This window comes from Ammospiza caudacuta, chromosome 8 (assembly GCF_027887145.1).
Source record: "Ammospiza caudacuta isolate bAmmCau1 chromosome 8, bAmmCau1.pri, whole genome shotgun sequence".
Taxonomy (NCBI): Eukaryota; Metazoa; Chordata; class Aves; order Passeriformes; family Passerellidae; genus Ammospiza; species Ammospiza caudacuta.
This window is the reverse complement of record NC_080600.1, coordinates 24,949,042-24,970,558: the sequence shown is the minus strand read 5'-3', so window position 1 is coordinate 24,970,558 and position 21,517 is coordinate 24,949,042. Positions and strand designations below refer to the sequence as shown.

The following is a 21,517-nucleotide window of genomic DNA, read 5'->3' as shown; positions in this document are numbered from 1 at the left end:
GGGGTTCCAGCCGCCACTCCGAGGTTCCTACTGCAGCCCAATTCCCCATCCGGCCGCCGCCATTACCCCGTGAGGGAGACGCGGCCGAGCTCGCGCCACAGCGCCCCCTGCCGGCGCAGGGCAATCACCGCAGCCGCCCCGCCGGGCCGGAGCCAGCAGCGCCCCTGGCGGCCGCGAGCGGAACTGCAGCGAAGGGAAGCGCCCACAGCCCAAGGGAGGCGGCCCCGGGGCTCCGGTTCCGTTCGGTTCCGTTCGGTTCGGTTCACTGCTGCTGCTGCTGCTGCCAAAGGGGCTGGCTGTTTGTCTTGTTACACATATCTACATGTGTATACATATTAGTAAAGAACCGCTATTCCTTTTCCCATATCTTTGCCTGAAAGCTCCTTAATTTCAAAGTTATTATAATTTGGAGAGAAGGACGTCATATTTTCCATTCCACCTTCCTTGGCAGACACCTGTCTTTCAAACTGAGACACAAAGCTGGACAGTTCTCAGGCACTGCTGTCATTCTTAGACTGACATCAATGTTTCTCACCTGCTGCTTTACAAATCCTCCCATTGGCTTCTAGAATGTATCCTTCATCACAATAACACCTAAAAGATCCTCTCTCGTTGTAACAGTGCTGACTACAAAAGCCTGGAGGGTCACATTCATTAATATCTTCACAGGTCTTGGAGTCATTTGCAAGCTGGTATCCAATAGGACAGGTACACTGAGCTCCAAAAGGTCCTTGAATACATTCATGAGTACAGCCAGCATTATTGTCAGAGCAGCTTTCCTGATCTGAAGATGGGTTGGGGAGAGAGATAAGCAAATAGTCAACAAATGCTTCCTGTGATAAATTTGAATCTTTACAATTGTATTATTAGCCAAAGACTGCTACTAAAATGACTGCAGAATCTCAGTTATGCAGTGTGAGAAAGGACTGTGGTCCTTATGCAAAATACAGCATACACACTGCACATTAAGGCAGGTAACAACATCACATGTACTGAATCTCATCAAATGAATGCCAAACAGAAGGCTGTCTAATTATATACAACAATTTTTTCAAAAATAGCTAGAAATATAAGAAATTTTACTTTACCACTCCAATCCTAAAGTTGTATAAATAATAATTTAAAATAGTTTATAATCATACCTGGCTGGGGTTCATCTGAGAATGTGCATTGATTAAAGAGAAGAAGGAGGAAAGAAGGAAAGAAAAAGATTATGTTTAAATCAATTCATAATCAACATAAATACAAATTCTCGCTACAAATTAACTTCTTGATTTTAATCATGATTCTTGAAGTTAAAAATTTAAAAGAGAATATTAAGGACTGAATCACATTTCATCTGAATATAAAGATATAAAGCATACTATGCTTTAGTGAATGTGTCCAGGAACACAAAGTTCATTCCCATGTAGTTATATAAAAATCTAAAGTCAGTGGGAATCACACTGGAATTCAGAGCACAAGATTGGACAGAGCAAATAAATTCCTCAGTCATCATTGCAGTATCTTTTCACTGAAAGCAAGTTCCACTTAGAAAATTTGAGCTCAAATTACATTGTGCTTACATTTCCACCAGAAACACTGTGACATAAAATAGAGCATGCTGAGTATTCCACTTCTTTCTGAAGAAATGACACATAGTCTACAGTAGATACTTGAAGAGTAACTTACTGCACAGCGGGGATTCATCAGCTCCATTAGGACAGTCAGCAGAATTGTCACATACTTTGCTGAGGTTCACACAGATACTGTGACCTGGACACTGCCACTGCCAGCTGGGGCACCGGAAGGGCTGAGTTGGACAGTCCCTCTCATCGCTCATGTCCCTGCAGTCGTTATCCCCATCACAGATCCACGCCCGGTACACACAGTTGCCATTGTCACAGCGGAAAAGCGACGGAGGACATGTTCTGGGAGGACACCTGTGATGTTCATCTGAGCCATCTGCACAATCAACATGGCCATCACATTCCCAGTGATCAGGAATACAACTGCCATCTGATTGACACTGGAATTCATGCTGGTGGCACATCCCTGGTGGTCTTGTAGCTACAACAGTGACATTCAACAGTTCAGAAGCTGTTTCAACTTTAGACTGAGAAGCAAAACCACTATGTTCAGTTCATCTCTTATATAACTTATAGTTACAGTGCTATTAAGAACTGTGTTGCTTTTAGATCAGGCCACGGATTCACAGTCAATCTGCAGGACATTTCAAAATGTGACTAATTTAACTCCTACTTTATAATGTGGTCAACAAGGCAATTCAACTATTATTATACTTTGAGCAAACACATATTTATACCTATGTACCTGTCCAAAGCTACAGAAAATCAGTTTCTCTTTCACCACCCTGTTGTAGCATTTTGACTAATTTAAGTGTAAAAAATTACTCAAAAAAACTTTCAATCTAACTTTCATGAATACCAGGTTTTCAGATTAATAAACTTTATTTTGCTTTAAAATCCTGAGACTGAAATGCCAGGTAAAACAAAATGTTATAGCCAAAAGGAATGCAAACTGTCCTCTTTGTTTGAGCCATCTACTCTCTCTAGCATAATCTGCTTAGTTCCAAGATTGTTAGAGGGATGAAGCACCTCTCCTACAAGAAAAGACTAAAAGAATTAAAATTGTTCTGCCTGAAAAAGAGTAAGCTTAGGGGTGACCTTACTGTGGCCTTTCTTATAGGCTCCCTTCGGGTACTGAAAAATGGGGAGAAAATTTTTACACGGACATGTAGTTACAGGACGAAGAGGAATGGCTTCAAACTGCAAGAAAACAGGTTCAGATTCAATATTAGGAATAAATTCTTTACTGTGAGGAAGTTGAGGCACTGGAACAGGTTTTCCAGAGAAATTGTGGATGCCATATTCCTGGAAGTGTTCAAGACCAGGTGGGATGGGGCTTTGAGCAACCTGGTCTAGTGAAAGGTGTCTCTGCCTAAGGCAGGGGGGTTGAAATTAGATTATCTTTAAGGTTCATTCCAACCCAAGCCATTTTATGATTCTATGATATTCTTGCACTGGAATCTGTGTTTGAAATTCCTGCTCAGGAAAATGATGTAAAGACAAGTTTCCCTGAAAAGAATATTAAGATTGCAAGGGCAGTATTCGACATAGCAGATTAAAGGAAATGTCCAAAAGCATCACTTAATAACTGAAGTATTTCTTTCAGCATCAATATACTTACGGCAATTGGCCTCGTCTGAGTGATCGTTACAGTCAAAAACACCATCACACTGGTAGTAGGTGCTGATACACTGGTCTCCACTTAGACATTTAAACTCTGTGGCGCTGCAGTTATATACTATAAAATTTAAAAATACTGAATGTTATTTATTTATTTTACAGAGCTAGACTGCATCAGATTTACCCTACAGGTGCTTAAGTCTGATACGGTATCAATTCCACTGAAGACCATAATTTCCCTGAGACACAGAAAATGCAGTGACTTTGTAATTCACAGAAAACAGAGGAAACAGATTTCAGCCCTCCACAAGCAGCCCAGAGATCAAAAGCATCACAAGCAGGATTAATTTATGGATAGGTTTATTATGCTGTGTTGGAGCTGGTAATATAAGATCACCAAAGTCTCCTTTGGGGGCAAGTGTGAGGAAACAATAAAGAGACATTCAACAAAGAAAGTTACACTTACTGCAGTCATGCTCATCAGCACCATCTATACAATCCTTGTCCCCATCACAGACATAAAATGGGTCAATACAGCGATGGTCTGGACACTGGAATTGCCTGGGTTCACAAGTACCTGTGAAAGCTATTAAGAATGACAATAAATGCAAATGTGTTTCTTTCCTCTCTTTTGAAATCAGCATATTGCTGAGAAAGTAGAAGAACATTATCCCTAACTTGCAGCATATAATACAACAACTAGTAATCATATAAATTATAAGCATTAAATAATTAATATCAGGTAATTTTTCATTTATATGTAGGCTTGGGCTCATGGAAAATAAGCAGAAGCTTCCACATTGTGGTAAATAGCTTAAAAGAAAGTATATGAAAAAGCTACTACTTTACTTCTGGTAAAAACTTCCAGTCTAGGTTAGCTGACTAACCAATAGCCATCAAAGAGATCACTCATGAAGTAGGTGTTTTGAACATCTCAGCTTTAACTGCTTTTTGCTAATTACAGTGGATGACATTATGCAGCACCATGATCATGATTATCACATTTGCCCCTTTTAATTTTTTAAGTATTTCTCCGCATTCTACTTGGCCCTGGAACTACAAATTAGACAAGTTTTCCACATCTTAAGAACTACAAAATATCAGTCTAAATTAGATACTACTCCTTTTTCCCAATTTCATTTATTGTCCTTATACCAACAGATATACCTATGAATGCACAGCTGACTATAAAAACAACAGATAGTCATGATACTCACTGCAGTTTTTTTCATCTGAGCCATCACCACAGTCATTATCAGTATCACACAGCCAGATTCTTGGAATACATCTTTTATTATCACAGGTGAACTGGGTTGCAGGGCATGAAGAGGGTTCTTGTGTAGGACAATTCAATTCATCACTGCCATCAAAACAGTCATTATGTTTATCACAATGCCAGCGACCCGGAATACACTGTCCACTGGCACAGGTAAAAGCTGAAGAAGCACAAGTATTGTCTGAATAAAAAAAAAAAAAAGTCTTTATAAAGATCTTCAAAACTTGCCTTTCCTGCAACAGTTATCAGTACATTCATTACACTTAGAGAATGCCTAAAATATGCACCAAATTTTAAAGTGCACATTGCTCAGAATTAAAATGTCTGTTACGCAACATGCTGCAGAACTGAACAAGCTTTCTTAAACTGCAGGAAGCAATAAAAAATTAAACAGTTAACCACTCCACAACAATCTAAAGAACAAGAAAAGGAACATCTTCTAGTGACCATTTGCTTTATACTTTTCCCCAAAAGATATTCTAGTTATTCTAAAATGGCCCATTAATAAGAAACAGTTTATACCTCAGTCATAGTACTTAGTCCTGTGCATTAGGGAGCACATTTTACTACTCTTTCCTATTTTCTTGTTTGTAATTTAAAATAATTAACTCTGAAGAAGCACCAGATATGTCATAAAAGCCTCTTCAATATCTTCAGTATCTTATCCTCTCTTCAATATGTTATCAACTGTGATTATCTCACTGTTCTCTCATTTACTTGAAAAACAAAACATTTTGTGTGAGACACTTTACTGTAAAACCAGGAAATGAACCACTGTGCTTTTAATTTACTCAACTGTTAAAATTCAGATGTAACAAATAGATCAGCATTGCCCAAATATTATGAAAAACAAATCTTTTATTCTGATGTTAAGTGAAATAAAAGATCTGCTATTATCTTAAAGTTAGGCAATGTAGATAGTTTTGTTGTTTTTCTTATGGTGCTATTTTTAAAGTGTCTTCATCTATACTAAGATGGCTTGTTCCTCTCCATGCATCCAAATTAGGCAAGCTATTGATATTCCAATATCTTTCAAAATTTACAAAAAAAATAAGAATAAAGATAACATTTTTCTTTAGAAAATAAATTTTTGTTACTCTGTAAAATGAATTTTGAGAATAGTGAGATATGAATGTTTTCATGCATTGTTTAGGTGGCTGGTACTGAATCCTGTATTACTACGATATAATTTCCAAAGTAACTAATTATATTCCAAGTAATTTCCAAAGTAACTAATTTCTCAGGAAGATTTCAGGATTTATTCACAGATGCAATACTAAAAAATTGTAGTTTATTCCCATGAAGCCATACTGACTCATTAAATTCCCTGAACTGCAAACAAGGAGCACTAACTGCAGATTACAAGGATTACTTACTTAAAGAACCACAGTTTTGTTCATCACTGTTATCATGACAATCATCAACACCATCACACTGATAGTATCGAGGCACACATCTTCCATTGCCGCAGGAAAATGAGTGGGAGCCACACTGCAAGGTGGGTGGCTCATTGGATGGATCTTCAACGCATGTCAGTTGATTCGGAGCCAGCTTCATGCCATAAGGACACCCACAAACTCTCTGAAAGTTTGGAACTGGGAAGCAGAAATGGCTGCAGTCTCCATTGGGATTTGTGCCTCTATTACAGTAGTTAGAGCCTTAAATAGTGATAGAGAAGATCAATGCACACACTGCAGATAACATCTTGGCAACTATTAAAAGTGCACAATAACTGTAAAAAAGAGTGCTGTAGCAAGTCCTGGTTTTGCATACACTGCACAATAAGGTCAGGCTCAGCAACAGCAATAGTAGCAGTATCATAAAAGAGTGTTGGATTCCATATACTCTTCCTGACATAAATGTTTATGGAAGACAAAAACTTACTAATAAATTTCATCCAATTTTCTGACAATTTTCAGCAACTGTCTGGAAATAAACTACCACAAAAGAGAATCTCTGTCTGATCAAGACTGCGAGAACAGATCAATCTTTTGACACCAAGTAGTCTGTGAACCTTAGATTAAATAATTTGTCTGATGAGTGTACTGGCTGTTTCACAAAATTAACTACAATACCAAATCCTTGGCTTAGATCGTACAATTGCATGGAATTTGAGAAAATGAGAAAATAAGAAAAAATTAGTGATTTATACATAGTAATTACTTGAAGAATAGTAATTTGATTAATAAATATTTACCCAATTCCTCAAAATAAATAATTTAGTTTAAATAAAACTTCTACCAGAAAAGGAGAAATATGAAGTGGTAGTTGGTGATACAATTACAGAAAACATAACAGAATCAAATTCATTTTGCTTGGTTGTTAAGTACAGTAATAGAGGGGGTAGAGGGAAATTGCATCCAGTTACAAAGCAGTGACTGGAGGCAATAAAACAATGGATTTAAACAACTGGAAATAAACAATGTGTGATTGCAAGTGCCTATGCTGCCTCCTGTGCATGTCAGTTATGATTCAGTGAAGCCATTCATAGAATTGAAACTGGAAATCTGCTGTCCTGACATTTTGTCTCTTATTCCCTATATCACATCCTCCCTCTGCAGAAGAAAGGAGCTCACCTATTTGGGAATGAGCGTCATATGCTTTAACGTGCATGATGTTACTAATGCCCCTCCTAATAATAGTCATTTCTCCTCCATCAGACTTCCTTACTCGAACTATCCCACCAAGTCTCCAATCAGTGAAATAGGCATAACCTGTTTTGAAAAATATTTAACATATTATATAGAAATATGACATAAAAGATAAAGTATCATAAAAAAACTTTAAAAGAATTTTCATGAAAATTTTTCATGAAAGTTTTTGTAATTGTTTCATGAAAACGACAAAAGGACCTTCACCACTTATAATGCTGTCAAAGTGAGCCTTGAGTCATAGGCAGACATAACTTACATAACTTAGGGAAGCCCTCTCAAATTTTACTGAAATTGGCATATAAAAAACCCGACTAGAATTTCAAATTCCAAGGCAATTTTAAGTAATTCATTAAGACTAATTCACAGAAAATTTTAGAGTGATTTTGAAGATATTTTTATACACAATCAAAAAAGGTTATATACTGACATCTTTCTTCAGACACAACATAAATCCAGTAATAAACTTTACATATAATTATTAGAAATCTTGAAATGTTGACCATCTCTGGAGTGGTGTTTCAGTTTGTCTGTTCAGCATGAACAGCTCACCTTGGAAGCTATTATTAGTACAGCATATCTGACTTGTTGCACTACATGAATTACCTGACCTATCTAAAATTATTTTAAAATAAATATACATAAAACTAGTTCTAAAAACAAGCAAGAGGTACTAAACACATATTTTTAGTCAGAAGTTTCAAGAGTGCTTTTTTGGGAAAATCAGTATTGCAAAATCTCTGTCATTTTATGTCACAAACTCACAGATCACCATATGAAAAGAAAAATCTGTGATGACAGATAATATTTTTCAGTGCTAGACTTACCTCCAAAAATTGTAAGGCCAAATGGGTGAGTCATCTGAGTAATATGTTCAAGCGTCCGTCTGTCCAGCCCATCAAAGGTGCTGTGCTCAATTTTATCAAAAAAAGCATCCACCCAGTACAGCCTCAGAGAACTAGAAATAATGAAAATGTTATATCTTTTTAAGTGACATGATGTCCATTAAAAAGCACTAGTATTTTCTTAAATAATAATCTTCAATCTACAAGAAGCTATTGGGGAGTGTGAGGAGGGATTCTGAGAAAACCTTATATTTTAAGGCTTTTCAACCAATTGAAAGATAAGTCCTCAATAAAAGAGTGCCAGTGCATCCAATCTGACATAATTCCATTATTTTTACTCCCTAACAGTTTAAAGGAAGAACCATGTTTGCTCAGAAAGCTTCTATGTTGGCCTTACCTCCAGTCAATGGCGAGGCCATTGGGCCAGCCCAGCGTTGTATTGACAATTGGCAAGGCATGGGATCCATCGCTCCAGGCCCTCATGACTTTTGCCGGACGGAACCAATCTGTCCAGAATATATACCTGAAAGGACACATGTCAGAAGACACATCAACTCAATTATATAATGTGATTAAACAGAGCAAACATTTGAAACAGCATTAACATTTTTCTTTGTATGACATCCTTTGCATAACTTTAAAAAATACCATTTTGTGTTGTCCCTCTCCTCAATTGGCAGTAGTACCAACAATTCATATTTTTCCTGTATACAACCACCAGAATCTTTGAAATTATTTTTGTTCTTTAGATATAAAATATCCATAACTTGATTAAAATTGTTAAGGTTCTCATGTAATTACCACAGATAAACAGAACCAATAAAAAAATGCATTTTCCAGCATGAATACTACAAAGAATTTTCTCCGGATCCATTTAACTTATGCTTGCAGTCAAAGAGTTGAAGTTAATGCTAAATAATTTTATAAAGCAGCAAACAAAAAATGTTGGGATATCCAAGGATCCAGGTTCAACGTTATTGTTATGAGATTACTTTCAAAATAGTGGATTTGGTTACTCATGAAAAATCAATATCCAAGAATCAAGAAATTCAGCAGTACCACATTATGAAGCCAAACTATGCTGTGAAAGAAACACTGTCTTGGCATTGGCAAAGAACACAGAGTGTGGAATTTGAAAGTAAGCATTTCCATCAAAGAAAAGCAAGGCTTCATTTTGTTTATGGAGTCACATTTTTTAAGGTCTGTATCAAATACAAACAGTAGTATCCAATATGGTTCAAATAAAGAAATTCAGGGAGATAAAACTATAGAATCAATGTTAGCAGTCTGGAAATTGAAAGTATATTAAAAATAATTTAACAAACTCCATTTTTCAACTGCAAGAAATAGCTTTGTGAGTGATACAAAGAAACCAAGTTCTTTTGCCTTTTATCAATGAACAGGAGTAAAAGGAAAAAACCATAGTGCTTTTAAAGAGAGTTCTTTTGAGTGCTTCTGTCCTGTGCAATCTCTGTCACCATGCCCTTTCCTCTGCGTGCTGAATTCTAGGCTGGAACAAAACAAACAAAATAAAGACAAGACAACTGAAAAGAGATGGTATTTTGAAAAGAACAAAAATCCGGAATCAGATGTAAATCTAATCTCACCAGTTCTGTTTAAACCATGAATTTGTACATATAGTTTAAAATGAGAATCTAAACTTACCCAATAACAGGATGAACCACTATTGAACGAGGATTATTTAAATTCTGAACAATAGCTCTCCTGGATTTATCTGCCAGCCTCATCACACTGATGCTCCTGTATCGAGGATCTGTCCAGTAGAGGTTCTTTGAGATCCAATCAAAAGCTAAATCTTCAACACTTTCCACTCTATTAGCAGTCAAGATCTCTCTTCCTAGAATTTATAACACACATGATTGCAAATGTTTAGGAATAGGGGAAATAACATGAGTGCAGTATTCTATTGATAAAACTTGTGGTTCCCCTTGATAAAAATGCTACCTCTGTGCTACTTAAAATAAAGACCAATAATCAAGAGGAGGGGAAGGGTGCCCTTTGCTCTAGACAAAGAAGGTGTATGTCCACAAGCACAACTGGAAAAGAGGGGAAATAAAGACTAGCCAAAGGTCAGAGAAAAATCTGTCGCTAAGTTTACGCTGAGGGTTTTACAAATGAAGCTCAGTAAGGTCAGTGCAGTAAAAACATCTTGCTCAATAGCCAGACTTTATCTACTCTTTGCATATTAATGGTCAGCTGCAGTCTACCATTACCTACCCAAGGAAGCAAGCGAGTGCAGAAAACGATGTGCTGACATTTGATCATCATTATAAATTGGAGAGAAACAAATCTTTACATTAGCATAAATAGGATTTCCAAAAATCTCATAAAGTTAATGATCTTTTTCTGTATTACAGTATCATAGCAAACATCCTGCTCTCCAGATAGGATTCAAAAAGCTCAATATGAGTTGTACAAACATTTTTGAGAAACATTTTCCAGGTTACTGGGGTCACACTGAGATTTATCTGTATATCTCATAATGTGACTTTTCACTATTCTTTTTAGAAAAATATATATTACAGTCTCCTTACCATAATTACTCTACAATTCCCAAGCATGATTCTCACCTGAACCATCAGTTTTCTGTTTATAGATCATGTCTTTACTTGTGTCTGAAAAAAAAATTGTGTCATCCTGAGCAGAGAAGTCAATTCCAACAAAGTATGAAGGGCTCCCTGTTACAGGTATGATCACATCTTCCTGGGTGGAGAGATTGAATGGGATTCCCCGCACTGCCGTCTGCGATGAGAACAGCAGAAACTGTCGCACAGCTGTGAAAGGAAAAATCAGACACAGGCTTTACTGATTCACAAGGGAGGACACCTGAGCATTAAGAAAACCTTTGTTTTATTTGACAACACTAATTGCCTGGAAGTAGAAAAAGAAGAACGAGAAAATAGTGATTTAAATACTGACAAGACTTAAAACTGAGGAAGAAAACCAAAACCCTATCCAAAATATTAGCAATGTGGTCAAGCATTCTTTTTTCATTGTTACTGTGGTTCTAATACACTTTAAAAGCAAGCATTTTACCTATGGAAGCAGAAATTATCTGCTGTACTCTTCTCTTTACAATAATCTATAAAAAATTAATTCTCAGGCTTTGTCGAGCCACCATAAAACTAGACAATACCTGGGGTAGCCAGATAAATGAATGGTCAAATACTAAAGTTATAGACAACATATATGACATAGTTTGTCAGTAGATAGTCACAGTAAATGTGCATCAGTGACAGTTCTGTAGCAGAAGATTGCTGATGGAAACACACAGCTCCAAAACGGAATCTGTTATTCTTGCCATGTGTTCAAAGGGAGAAGACCAACCTAATCTGCAGAGCACTGTGCAGGAAAGCAGGCTTATATGTTCAAAATAATGCAAAATCTGCATATTAGCAAGCATTCATGCTTGATTTCAGGATTAAGAGCTCAATCATACAGCTGTCTACAAATTTTCCATATTTAACTCAAAATCCTCATTAAAGGAGATGAGTTTAAGTTGTGGCTTGAAATGAACATCAGCAGAAATTACTACATTTAAAGCTGTCAAAAAGAGTTGTGGTGAAAAGACAAAAAATCCTCATTATGTTGAAGCTACTGAAGAGAGGAAAGATGTTCTAGAAACAGCTCTAGAGTTAATGGAGTAGCATTACTTGCAACACTTGTAAGGCATTTTCTTACCAACACAATGCCGTCCATCCACGTGTAGGTCGAAGCCCAGGATACACCTGCAGCGATAACCTAGGCCATCATTATCTGTTTTGTGGCTGAGAACACAGACCTGTTCACATCCCCCATTATTACTTCCACAAGGATTTCTTACTGGAAAGTAATACAGATAGAATTATAACTTCCTCTAGCAACCAAATGGCATCATTATCTTGATTTTTCAGGATTTTCTCCAACATCCACAATAAATCATGTGGATTATGTGAGAGTTACATCCCATGGACAATATACCCCACCAGATCTAATGTGGAATGCACCAAAATCACATCAGAGGTAACCATCATTAAGAAATGCAGCTTATACAGAGACACTCAACACACAGCACTAAGGCCATAATTTTGGCTATAGTCTTCTGCACATAGACCTACTTCAGAACTATATCTCACAGAATTAATTGAATACTGGTAGCCTTTTCACTGCATTCATTGCAGTGTTGAGAAAAAAGTCCTAAACACCAATACTACTCAGACCCACAGGTTTGACTCCACCAAGTATCAATCTATTTATAAAGCTCCCCCTACTCTTGAATGTTGCATTTCACAGTTCATCAGCTACAGGAGCTGGATGAAACAACTGGGTGTTAAAAATCAGCCCAGTTTTACAATACAAATCTATGTATCATAATTACAGCTCCTTACAGCAAAGTAAAAGTCTCATAATTTTTACCAGTTTTTGGTAACATACTTCTTAAACCTCCCTTCATAACCTACTTGTGGTCTTACCAAATGGCTGCCTGGCAGCGTGGTAAACTGTCACTCCATAAGGTCTCAGTGAAGACTGGTAGATCACTTGAGGGTTAGATTCTGAAAATTTGTTAGCTTTCACCACTGCCATTTTGGTCCAATCAGTGAAATAAACGTTGTGTTCAAATAAAGTAATTCCATATGGATGAGGAATCAGTGATCCTCCATGAGCTACTGTTTTCCTGTTATAAAGATGTTCAACATTATTTATCAAATATTACCTAGACAATAACATTATTAACAGAAGAAACAATACAGTATTTTTAATTCATTCACTGTTTTTTGTTAACAGAGAGGTTACTAAAGTACAAATTGAAAAGATCAAATGAACTGAAGAGAAAAAGCTAAACATTCATGAACCTAACAGATACAGCAGTGAAAATAGAGAAAAAGTATTAGCAAATTCCAAGAAAATACAGTGAGTAAAGATGAGACGAGAAAATATACCAACATTTTATAATTTATAAATTTATTTTTTAGTAAGTAAAAAATAAATTTTATAATTTACTAAGTAAAAAAATACATTGAACAAGAGACCGGTCAAATAAGCAGAAGACTGTTTTTTGAAGTCAATACATAGAAGGTATGCTAAAGGGGACATTTTTTTCTTGATTCGAGTAACTGATACTATTTAGAGATACAGAGATAAGCAGATTTCTAAACAACTCCATGCTGTAAGACACAGTCCCATAAAAACTCAAGGACTCCCTCTTTGCATGCTGTGATTTACTCTCCCCAGTATCATAATAAGGTGTAGGATGACTTAATTTTTGACAGCAAAGATTTATAAAAAGTAAGAAAAGCATTTAATACCTATCACACATATTAATATTTTGAAGTGGGATAGTTCATATAAATTCATTCATGAAAAAAATGCAAAGCAACTATGATTGAAAATAATGAATATAATTGAAAAATAATAAAAAGCAAATGCTCTAAAAAATGTGTACTGTACTGGTGGACTATAAAATGACATTATAAAATAAGGGCAAGAGGCATTCAAGGTCAAAAGAGAGGAAAGAATAATGAATTAAAGAATGTCTAGAAGTAGCATGACACCATAGAGAAAAAGGTGCATCACATTCTTTATGTTGTTATTTTCGTCCTTTGTGTATCTCGTTTTGTTAGAGAAATCCTTTTTTGAACTAGACATAAAATAATCAGTATACAGTGTATCTGTAGCCTCCAAGGAATAATATTTCACCTACCTTTGAAGTCCATCATAAGTTACAGTCTCAATGTAATCAAACCGGCTGTCAACCCAGTAAAGCCTCTTTGACACAATATCCAGGGTTATTCCAGCAGGCCAGCCTAATTTTGTTTTTATCAAATCCTGACGATTTGTGCCGTCCATGAAGGCCCTTTCCACTTTAGGATCACCAGACAGACTGTCCCAGTCTGAGAAAAACAAGTAACTATAAAGAGATAAAAAAGAAAAAAAGGTCACATTTCCTTGAGATTTTATGAGAAACCCCTTGAAATTCACATTAACCAGCACCCTTACAGAACACAATTTGTTTCTTGCATACTATGAAAACATACTTTATACTTTCTACACAAAAAGTAATTTTCATTTTCTTTTATAGAATAAATCCATAAAGAACCGTGCTTTCACCAAAAAGACCTCAGTAGTACTAGTTTTCCTTAGTAAATCACAGACTTAAGTTTACTGCCAGAAATAAACCAGTGACAAATAGTTGCATCATGAAAGCAGCAGCCATGACTACAAGTTGCATGAAATTCCTCTTCCCATTCTCAGAAGATCCATGTTTTCATGGTTCACACATACTTCTGAAGCATATGGATTAGGAGACACTAACTTTCCTGGCTTCATTCCATCTCCTTATTTCAGACAGTAGGAGATCTGTTGGTGCTACTATAGCTAAAATCTTTAAGGATAATACTCCTCTGCAGGGCAATTCCACAGTGCTGCTCATGCACACAGAACTCCAGCCATGAAACAGATTCCACACATTATAAATAAATGCATTGCACAGTCCTCTCATAAATTAAGGTGCAGAATAGGTTAGGACAGAATGTGAGTGTTCAAAATATTTTGTATCTGATTCTAAAATGGTCACTCTTGCTGTTTCCAAGTTGTTTTCCATTTACATGGAGATAAGGGAATTTCTGACATCTTTTACCATTATCTGATAAGTACCACTTACCCAACAGTTGGATCAAGGGCTATTCCTCTAGGATTTCCAAGATTTTCAGCAATAAGAGTCACACGGTTTGTTCCATCCAAGTTAACCATATCTATTCTGTTCACACTGGTCTCAACCACGTATAGCTTATTGTTAACCCAATCCACTGCTAGATTTTCAGGTGTGTCAACTGAAACATTTAAAACTTCTTGGAAATCAGAGCCATCAATATTAATAGAAAAAACCTGAAAACAACACAAATATTGTCAGTACCCACATGATGTTTTGAATCACAAGTCACATGCTATTTGTTTTTTATCACCACACTGATCACCAATCCACAACTATATCTGTATCTGCCTGCAGATACAAGCAAGTTACCCTCTAAGTTATTCCTTAGGTAAGGATTTTTTGCAAAAATCTGGAAACCAATGGAAAAATTGCAAAAGGCTTGCCTTCAACTAGCATTTCTGCAAATTGGACAAGATAAAAGACTAAAACAGCCTTGTCTGTTAGCAAATGATTAAAAAAAAAAAAAAAAAAAAAAAAACAAAAAAAAACCAGGAAAGTGCATTTGCTTTCCTGGAATCTAGCAAAACCCAAAATTTTTATTGATTGAAAACAAATGATCATGCTTTGGTAAAGCTCTCAACAGCAACCAGAAACAAGAGAAACAAGAGGGGGAGCTCTTACTACAGCTACCACTAAGGGGAAATAGCAAAATGAAGAAAGTAAGGGAAAGCTGTCCATCCTCACAGAAAGGAGGTCTCAGCTAGTGGTCTCTTTTATCTAAGGCTAATTTTAAGAGCATCCTGCACAAGAAGAATAATGCTGTTATTTTACAAGCAAGTTCAGAGCTACATGAAGTAAACAGTCCAAACACAATAATTTTATGTATACAGTAATCGTGTGATTATAACACTGGGTAATATGAAAAGGTAGAAATTTTCTTTTTTTGGAACAACAGCATGAGATTTGGAATGCATTTAAATGAAAATAGAGATGACCAAGTAAATATATGCAAGAAAAATAAGACCTGAAAGAGTTGTATAATTTTAAATATTCTTCAGTTCCAAGTAACAATAATCAACATAACCACTTAACTGTCTACTCTGTTCTTTGGAAACCCTGTTGATGAAAGAGCTTATGGGCATTAGGTTATCTGGCAGTACACTAAATGAGATAAAGATGACACAAAACACAACTCACAATATTCTGGCTTAGTTTATGTCTTAAACTTAAAAAAGAAAAGACAAAAATGCCCTAGTAATATTATTTTAAGACATCAACTGGAAATACTCATCATTTAAGAAAATTCTAAATGCAAATGTTTTCATCTGGATAGTCTAGCTAGGACTTAATTAGATTAATTAATCTTAATTAATTAATTAGGATTAAACTATATTGGGCAGATAAAAAAGGCACCTGGGGTGTGCAGCAAAAACACCCATATTATCTTTTATTTACACCTATTACAAGGATAGAATAAATCTCCTGTCTCATAAAAGTGCAGATTTGACCCTCACTACATTCAGCCATTGACAAAGCAACTGCAGCAACAGGAACCTACTACAGCCACAATAAAAATGCCAGAACTGTGAACAAGTAAAAAACTGTGTGCACAAATCTTGTTCTACTTAACAGCCATGCACTGAATGTTCTTTCCACAGAACCAGCATGGAACTGTGGTGAGAACTCTAGTTTTTATTAGACGTATTATGTGTAGATTCAGAATTATGACAGTGACATCAAATTGATCCATCAGTGGCATTAGCAGGATCCAGGTCACAGATTCTCCTTCACTCTGCATGACAATCAACATGACGACAAGAGATTATGAAGTTTCAGCATTTGATCTAAGATTTTCTTTGGTTTCCATAAGTTATGCATAGAAAAAATGAACAAGGGCGTCATCCACCTTCCACAAGAGTCTCCAGACTGTTTTTTTTTAATTACTTGGCTCTACAGTGTCTTGAAGCTAAAATAATTACTCTTAAAAAAAAAAAAAAAAGAGAAAAGTAACACAATATTGGCTCATTACACAAAATACTGTCAATATTTGTTATTCAAGCTCAATTACAGTGCCATTTGAAGTACATGAAGAAGTCTGATTTTTATCATCTTGGAAGGCACACAGCTTTTACATTTTAAATGATCATGTTTCAAAAATTACCAAGAAAAATTTGTTCCGTTTTGAAAGAATGTCTACTATTTCTCTTAATTAGTTTTTTGGACTCAGTCTCAAGTAAAATTAAAAGTTGCTCAAGACATTCCCATATAATAGGATTCTTTGTTTAATATGTCACATGTAATAGTATAGTTGAAAAAATGCAGTCATTAACATAAAACATTTCAAGGAGTTTTTTTGTTAGAAAACAAAAATACAGCCAGCTTTGGCTCTCAAAAAATGAGGGCCTATCAACACATTCTGCCTCTTGAAGTTCTCTACTTCCAGGTACACAGAAATACATTCTTCTTGAAACTTCTACCAACCTTATCTTGCACTGTGTCAGTCCAAAAGATTCTGTGCAGGTAAAAGTGAAAGTCCACTCCCACTGCAATCCCACGATTCTGTGACTGCACCAAGGTACGAAAATTCCTTCCATAAAGATCTCCAATCAGTAAATCACGGCCATTGGAGAAAATAATCGATGCAACACCAGCTGAAAGCAGGAGTGACAGACAATGATTACCCTGCAGGCAAGATATTTTGCAAAGGGGCATTGCAATATATACATACTGGTTCATACATACTGGGCAGAAAGTTTTGAACAGATGCTCAGGGTACAACCTGTATAAATGTTTCAATGTGAGTACTAACCTGCTGTGATTTGCCTTTGGTTTGTATACTTGGAGCAAATCAGGCAGGAACATGTATTTAAAGCCATACCAGCTAAAACTTTTATAAAACCCCTGTGCATACACCAAAAGACTATTTCTATTAAAGCTAAAATTAACCTGGTGAAACTGACTTACAGCAGGTACTAAATTCTCCCATTTATAAGAGAGAAATGCTTAGAAAATGATGAGCTGAAGACTGGTGGCTGAAGAAAGAAGGAAGGGAGAGGGAACTGAACAGTTCTTGCTTTTCTAAGAAACAAGACTTCTAATCAACTATGCCAAGCAGAAATTCCCATTCCCACCAATTCTCTGCAGGCAAAAGCACCTGCCTTACACAACAGCCTGTTGGGACACTACATCTCCACAAAGCAGAGTTTCCTGGGGCCTGCTTTCAGAACTGAGCAGGAGGTCAGGAGAAGGAGCCTACAGCTGATGAGAGACTGCACTCTGAGAGACAAGTATTCTTCAGAGTTCAGACTCTGGGACACTCAAAGCCAAGAGCATGGCTTCTCTCACAGGCAAGGGCTTGAACTCACCATTCAGCAAAACCAACTTTTGGCAAAGTTCTAGAAAAAATTAGGTTTCCTGATTTCTTGACAACACTAAGTTCCACAGAGAGCATGACAGAAAACTGTTCATCACAGAAATAAGATTTTTTTGTTGCTGTTCAGGAGTGCTCTGGCAATAACCTCCCAACTCTGTCAAAGTCAGGAGTGGTGAAAACACAGTGGAGCCTAAAAGACATTTGTTGATTAGAGGAGTAGCAGCCCTGATGAGGCAATCAACACCAACCCACACACACCAGCAGATAGAGAGTTCTGACATTTGCTGATATTCTGAAAGCTGTCCTGATTGTAAGTCCTTAAGGGCAGAGTTAAAATCAAGGAGAACTGTGTAGGTAAAACTACCCCATTGTACCTAGCTATATCTATTTGCTCAACAAGGCACTTGGGGTGCACTAACCTGAAGTGTTGGCCCGACAATGCCGGTGATGCTCGAGGAAATAACCTTCCACACAGTGGCACTGGTGATGTCCCACACGATCTTCACACAGCTGGTCACAGACACCCCACATCTGACAGTCATCAAAATCTGTCAAGTGAATAAGCATATTTATAAAAAAAACTTGGTATAAAATTCATGTCATAATTAAGAAGCTGCAAGTTTGTCCTCTCTGTTTGCTTTATATCTATTTGCAAAACTATAGCATGAGGAAAGTGAGTTTGCATGGTTTTCCACAGTGCTTCAGTTTTGTATTTCTGGATAACAAAAAATCTGTGTTTCCTGCCCAAGGACCTACCTGCAATTCTGCCCCTTATGAAAAAATACTAATTAAAAAAAAAAATCTAAGCCACACCTGCCAGGAGAAAAGGAAAAATCATTTGAAGGGATGTCATTGTCTACTTTCCACAATACAGAATATGTCTGTGAAGTATTTCTCCTGCAAAAGATCTCTATACTTGGCACACACAAAGACTTGGCTGGATTTAAGCCTACTCTGAAGGTGAGCTCTACCTTTATTTTAGTGCAGTGCTTAAGCCTTTAAGTCCTACTTGAAGGCAGTGTTTATTAGCTCAGATTTACTACCACACTAACAGGTATCCAATTTACAATTAAAAGCTGTCTGTGCACCAGAACCAGCAAGAAAAAGTTCCTTTTAGCATGCAAAATACCATATAGGTAGAGTACTGGATCTGGAATTATACAGTACTGACTGTCAGCCATTCCTTCATGACAAGTTTTGCTCTGGTCACAAATATATGCCTAGATTTCAGCAAACCAAAATACATAGACTCAGATTTACAAGCCAGAATCTGGTAACTAGGTTTACAGGGCAGCCAAAAAAGCAACAGAAGACTCACTGAGACTGCACCAGGTTTGGGAATATGTCCTTCACATATTTCCTACAAAAGCATGAAAAAATGGAAGAAATTTCATGCCTTATTTCTCTGCCTCTACAAAGAGCAACCATTCTGCCACTGCAGCTGATACAGCCTTAGGCCACCCAGTATTCTCAAAAATATAAAAATCTCATTAGAGACTGAGCATCTGAAATACTTTTAATGGCACAAACATCATAGCTTGGGTTGAAAACTCATAACAGATATTTACCCCTTTTCTTTTATTAGGCAGTGCTAACTTTCATGATTCTGAAGTTACTCAATTGCCAGCTACTGAGATAAATAATTTGTGCTATCAAGTTACAGCAGCTTTAGTTACCCTTGCATTCTTGTAAATATTCTTCTTTTTCATGTAAATTATGTATATACTGAAACCCCACAGAAGACACAACCTTTCCATAATGCAAATATAAAACACCCTTTTTATTTTCAAGTGTAATGTTCTGCTTTCTGCATATACAGCCACTTTCCAAAAGGAACAATCAATTCAACATCATTAACTGTTTTTCCAGGCATGCAACACATATTACTGAGGCAGAAACAAACTCTCTCTACGTAAACACTTAAAGATCAGTAAAAACTCTTGATAATAAGCCATCCATCCAACAGTACATATTTTTAAACCTAATCATGCTGTCACTATGTCTTTAAGTCAAAGGGAAAGACCATCTCTGTGGTTGGTTTCTGTGCCACTATGCTGCCATTGTGCTACTAAAATTTTCATACATTTGCTGACTCTTGAGATTTTCTCTTTATCAGTACAACCACACAATTTGAACTAACTTGCCTTCCTGGAATCCCAGCTTTCCCAGTTGTGAGAAGGTAGTGGATATCTGTAGTCCCTGGGCTTTACTCACCAATGCAAGTACGACTGTCATTGCTGCTTATGGTATATCCTGCAGGGCAGTAGCACATCCCTCCTGAGGGAGAGGAATGGCAGCGGTACTGGCAGCTCAGCGCAGCGCAGCGCGACACGTCTGAAAGGCAAACACAATAGTTCACAAATACTCCTATTACAGAGGAACAGAATAACTTCTGCCTTACTGAGTTACAAAGCTGAAGTCTTTTCTATGATGGACCTTCAATTTCAAGTACAATTAGTTTTCTTAAAACTAATCTGCAGAGAAAATTATGTACAAAGTTCCACAAAATCTCATACATTTACATACATGCAAGCAAGGGCATGGAACACGGAAGAGAAGGTACTGTTTTTAAAAGGTTTTTGGAACAGAGTTAAAGAATAAGCAGCAATTTTATATGAACCACCAATGGTAAGTAAAAAAGGTGACCAGAGGAAGCCATCTGTAGTGCCCCAAAACTTTCCATGGTTCCACAAGACCTACTTATGAGCAATACATCCTTGAGCTCCATCTATTGGTACATAACCTCATCATTTACTCTTCTATGTGAAAAGATCCTAGTTTGTTATACTAAGAAGGATATGTATATCATTCCAATGTATTAGAATATACTGTTTGCATTGTGTTCATGGACAAATGATTCTTTATCCTCTAGTTCTCCCTCTCTCTCATTTTTCCTTCACTAATTCTACTAGTATTTAATAAACAATTCAGGGGCAATCAAGTAATGACTGTACAACACTTGAATTATGATTGCGAAACACTTGATAAAAAAGGAGGTGAGAGTCAGCATTTTCCTTTTCTTCAAATTCTTCTATTAAATGCCTTGCTTTTCAGCTTGTATCTGCTATAACTACCAAACCACTCATAAAAGCAAGAGGTGCTTTTTTACAATAAAGTTTCATTTCCTCTTATTTTTTCTGCCCTCCTATTCCAAAAGGCACGATTTTGTTAATAGGAATTTTTATCTTCCTAAAATGAAAATACACTGGTCTTTGTCCTCAGAGGAATTTGATATTTGCAAGACTAGCACTATGTCCAACATAAAAACACAGTGTACCACTAACTGGAGAAACAGACATCCCAGGTAATAAGTTTTTTTTTAAAATCCTAATCTTTAAAGTGAATTAGTCAAAGCTTAGGATATATTGATTCAATGCTGTGTTCTGATCAGCACAAATCATTACTTCTTACACAAAGGGACAAACAGATATTTAAACAAAGAAGGCATGTAGCACACCCTCCCTTGACTTCACAACCATATTTTAGGGTATGGAGAGCAAGTTAAAATCCTTATTTGTGAAATTTCATGTAC

At 36.6% G+C, this 21,517-nt stretch overlaps 1 protein-coding gene across 1 annotated transcript in view; it reads right to left on the bottom strand.

Moving 5' to 3' along the window:
* Positions 1 to 21,517, bottom strand: part of LRP2 (LDL receptor related protein 2) — a 110,489-nt gene that overhangs the window by 59,314 nt on the left and 29,658 nt on the right. Inside the window, exons 9-26 of the mRNA XM_058809952.1 lie at positions 20,200 to 20,319; positions 18,405 to 18,533; positions 17,094 to 17,263; positions 14,622 to 14,845; positions 13,662 to 13,868; positions 12,433 to 12,635; positions 11,663 to 11,803; positions 10,552 to 10,755; positions 9,626 to 9,818; positions 8,358 to 8,483; positions 7,943 to 8,073; positions 7,041 to 7,178; positions 5,841 to 6,122; positions 4,406 to 4,645; positions 3,655 to 3,774; positions 3,190 to 3,306; positions 1,672 to 2,049; positions 536 to 784 (exon numbers count right to left, since the gene is read on the bottom strand). Of these exons, the coding sequence (XP_058665935.1) occupies positions 536 to 784; positions 1,672 to 2,049; positions 3,190 to 3,306; positions 3,655 to 3,774; positions 4,406 to 4,645; positions 5,841 to 6,122; positions 7,041 to 7,178; positions 7,943 to 8,073; positions 8,358 to 8,483; positions 9,626 to 9,818; positions 10,552 to 10,755; positions 11,663 to 11,803; positions 12,433 to 12,635; positions 13,662 to 13,868; positions 14,622 to 14,845; positions 17,094 to 17,263; positions 18,405 to 18,533; positions 20,200 to 20,319 (3,372 nt within the window). The remainder of the gene's footprint in view (positions 1 to 535; positions 785 to 1,671; positions 2,050 to 3,189; positions 3,307 to 3,654; positions 3,775 to 4,405; positions 4,646 to 5,840; positions 6,123 to 7,040; positions 7,179 to 7,942; positions 8,074 to 8,357; positions 8,484 to 9,625; positions 9,819 to 10,551; positions 10,756 to 11,662; positions 11,804 to 12,432; positions 12,636 to 13,661; positions 13,869 to 14,621; positions 14,846 to 17,093; positions 17,264 to 18,404; positions 18,534 to 20,199; positions 20,320 to 21,517) is intronic.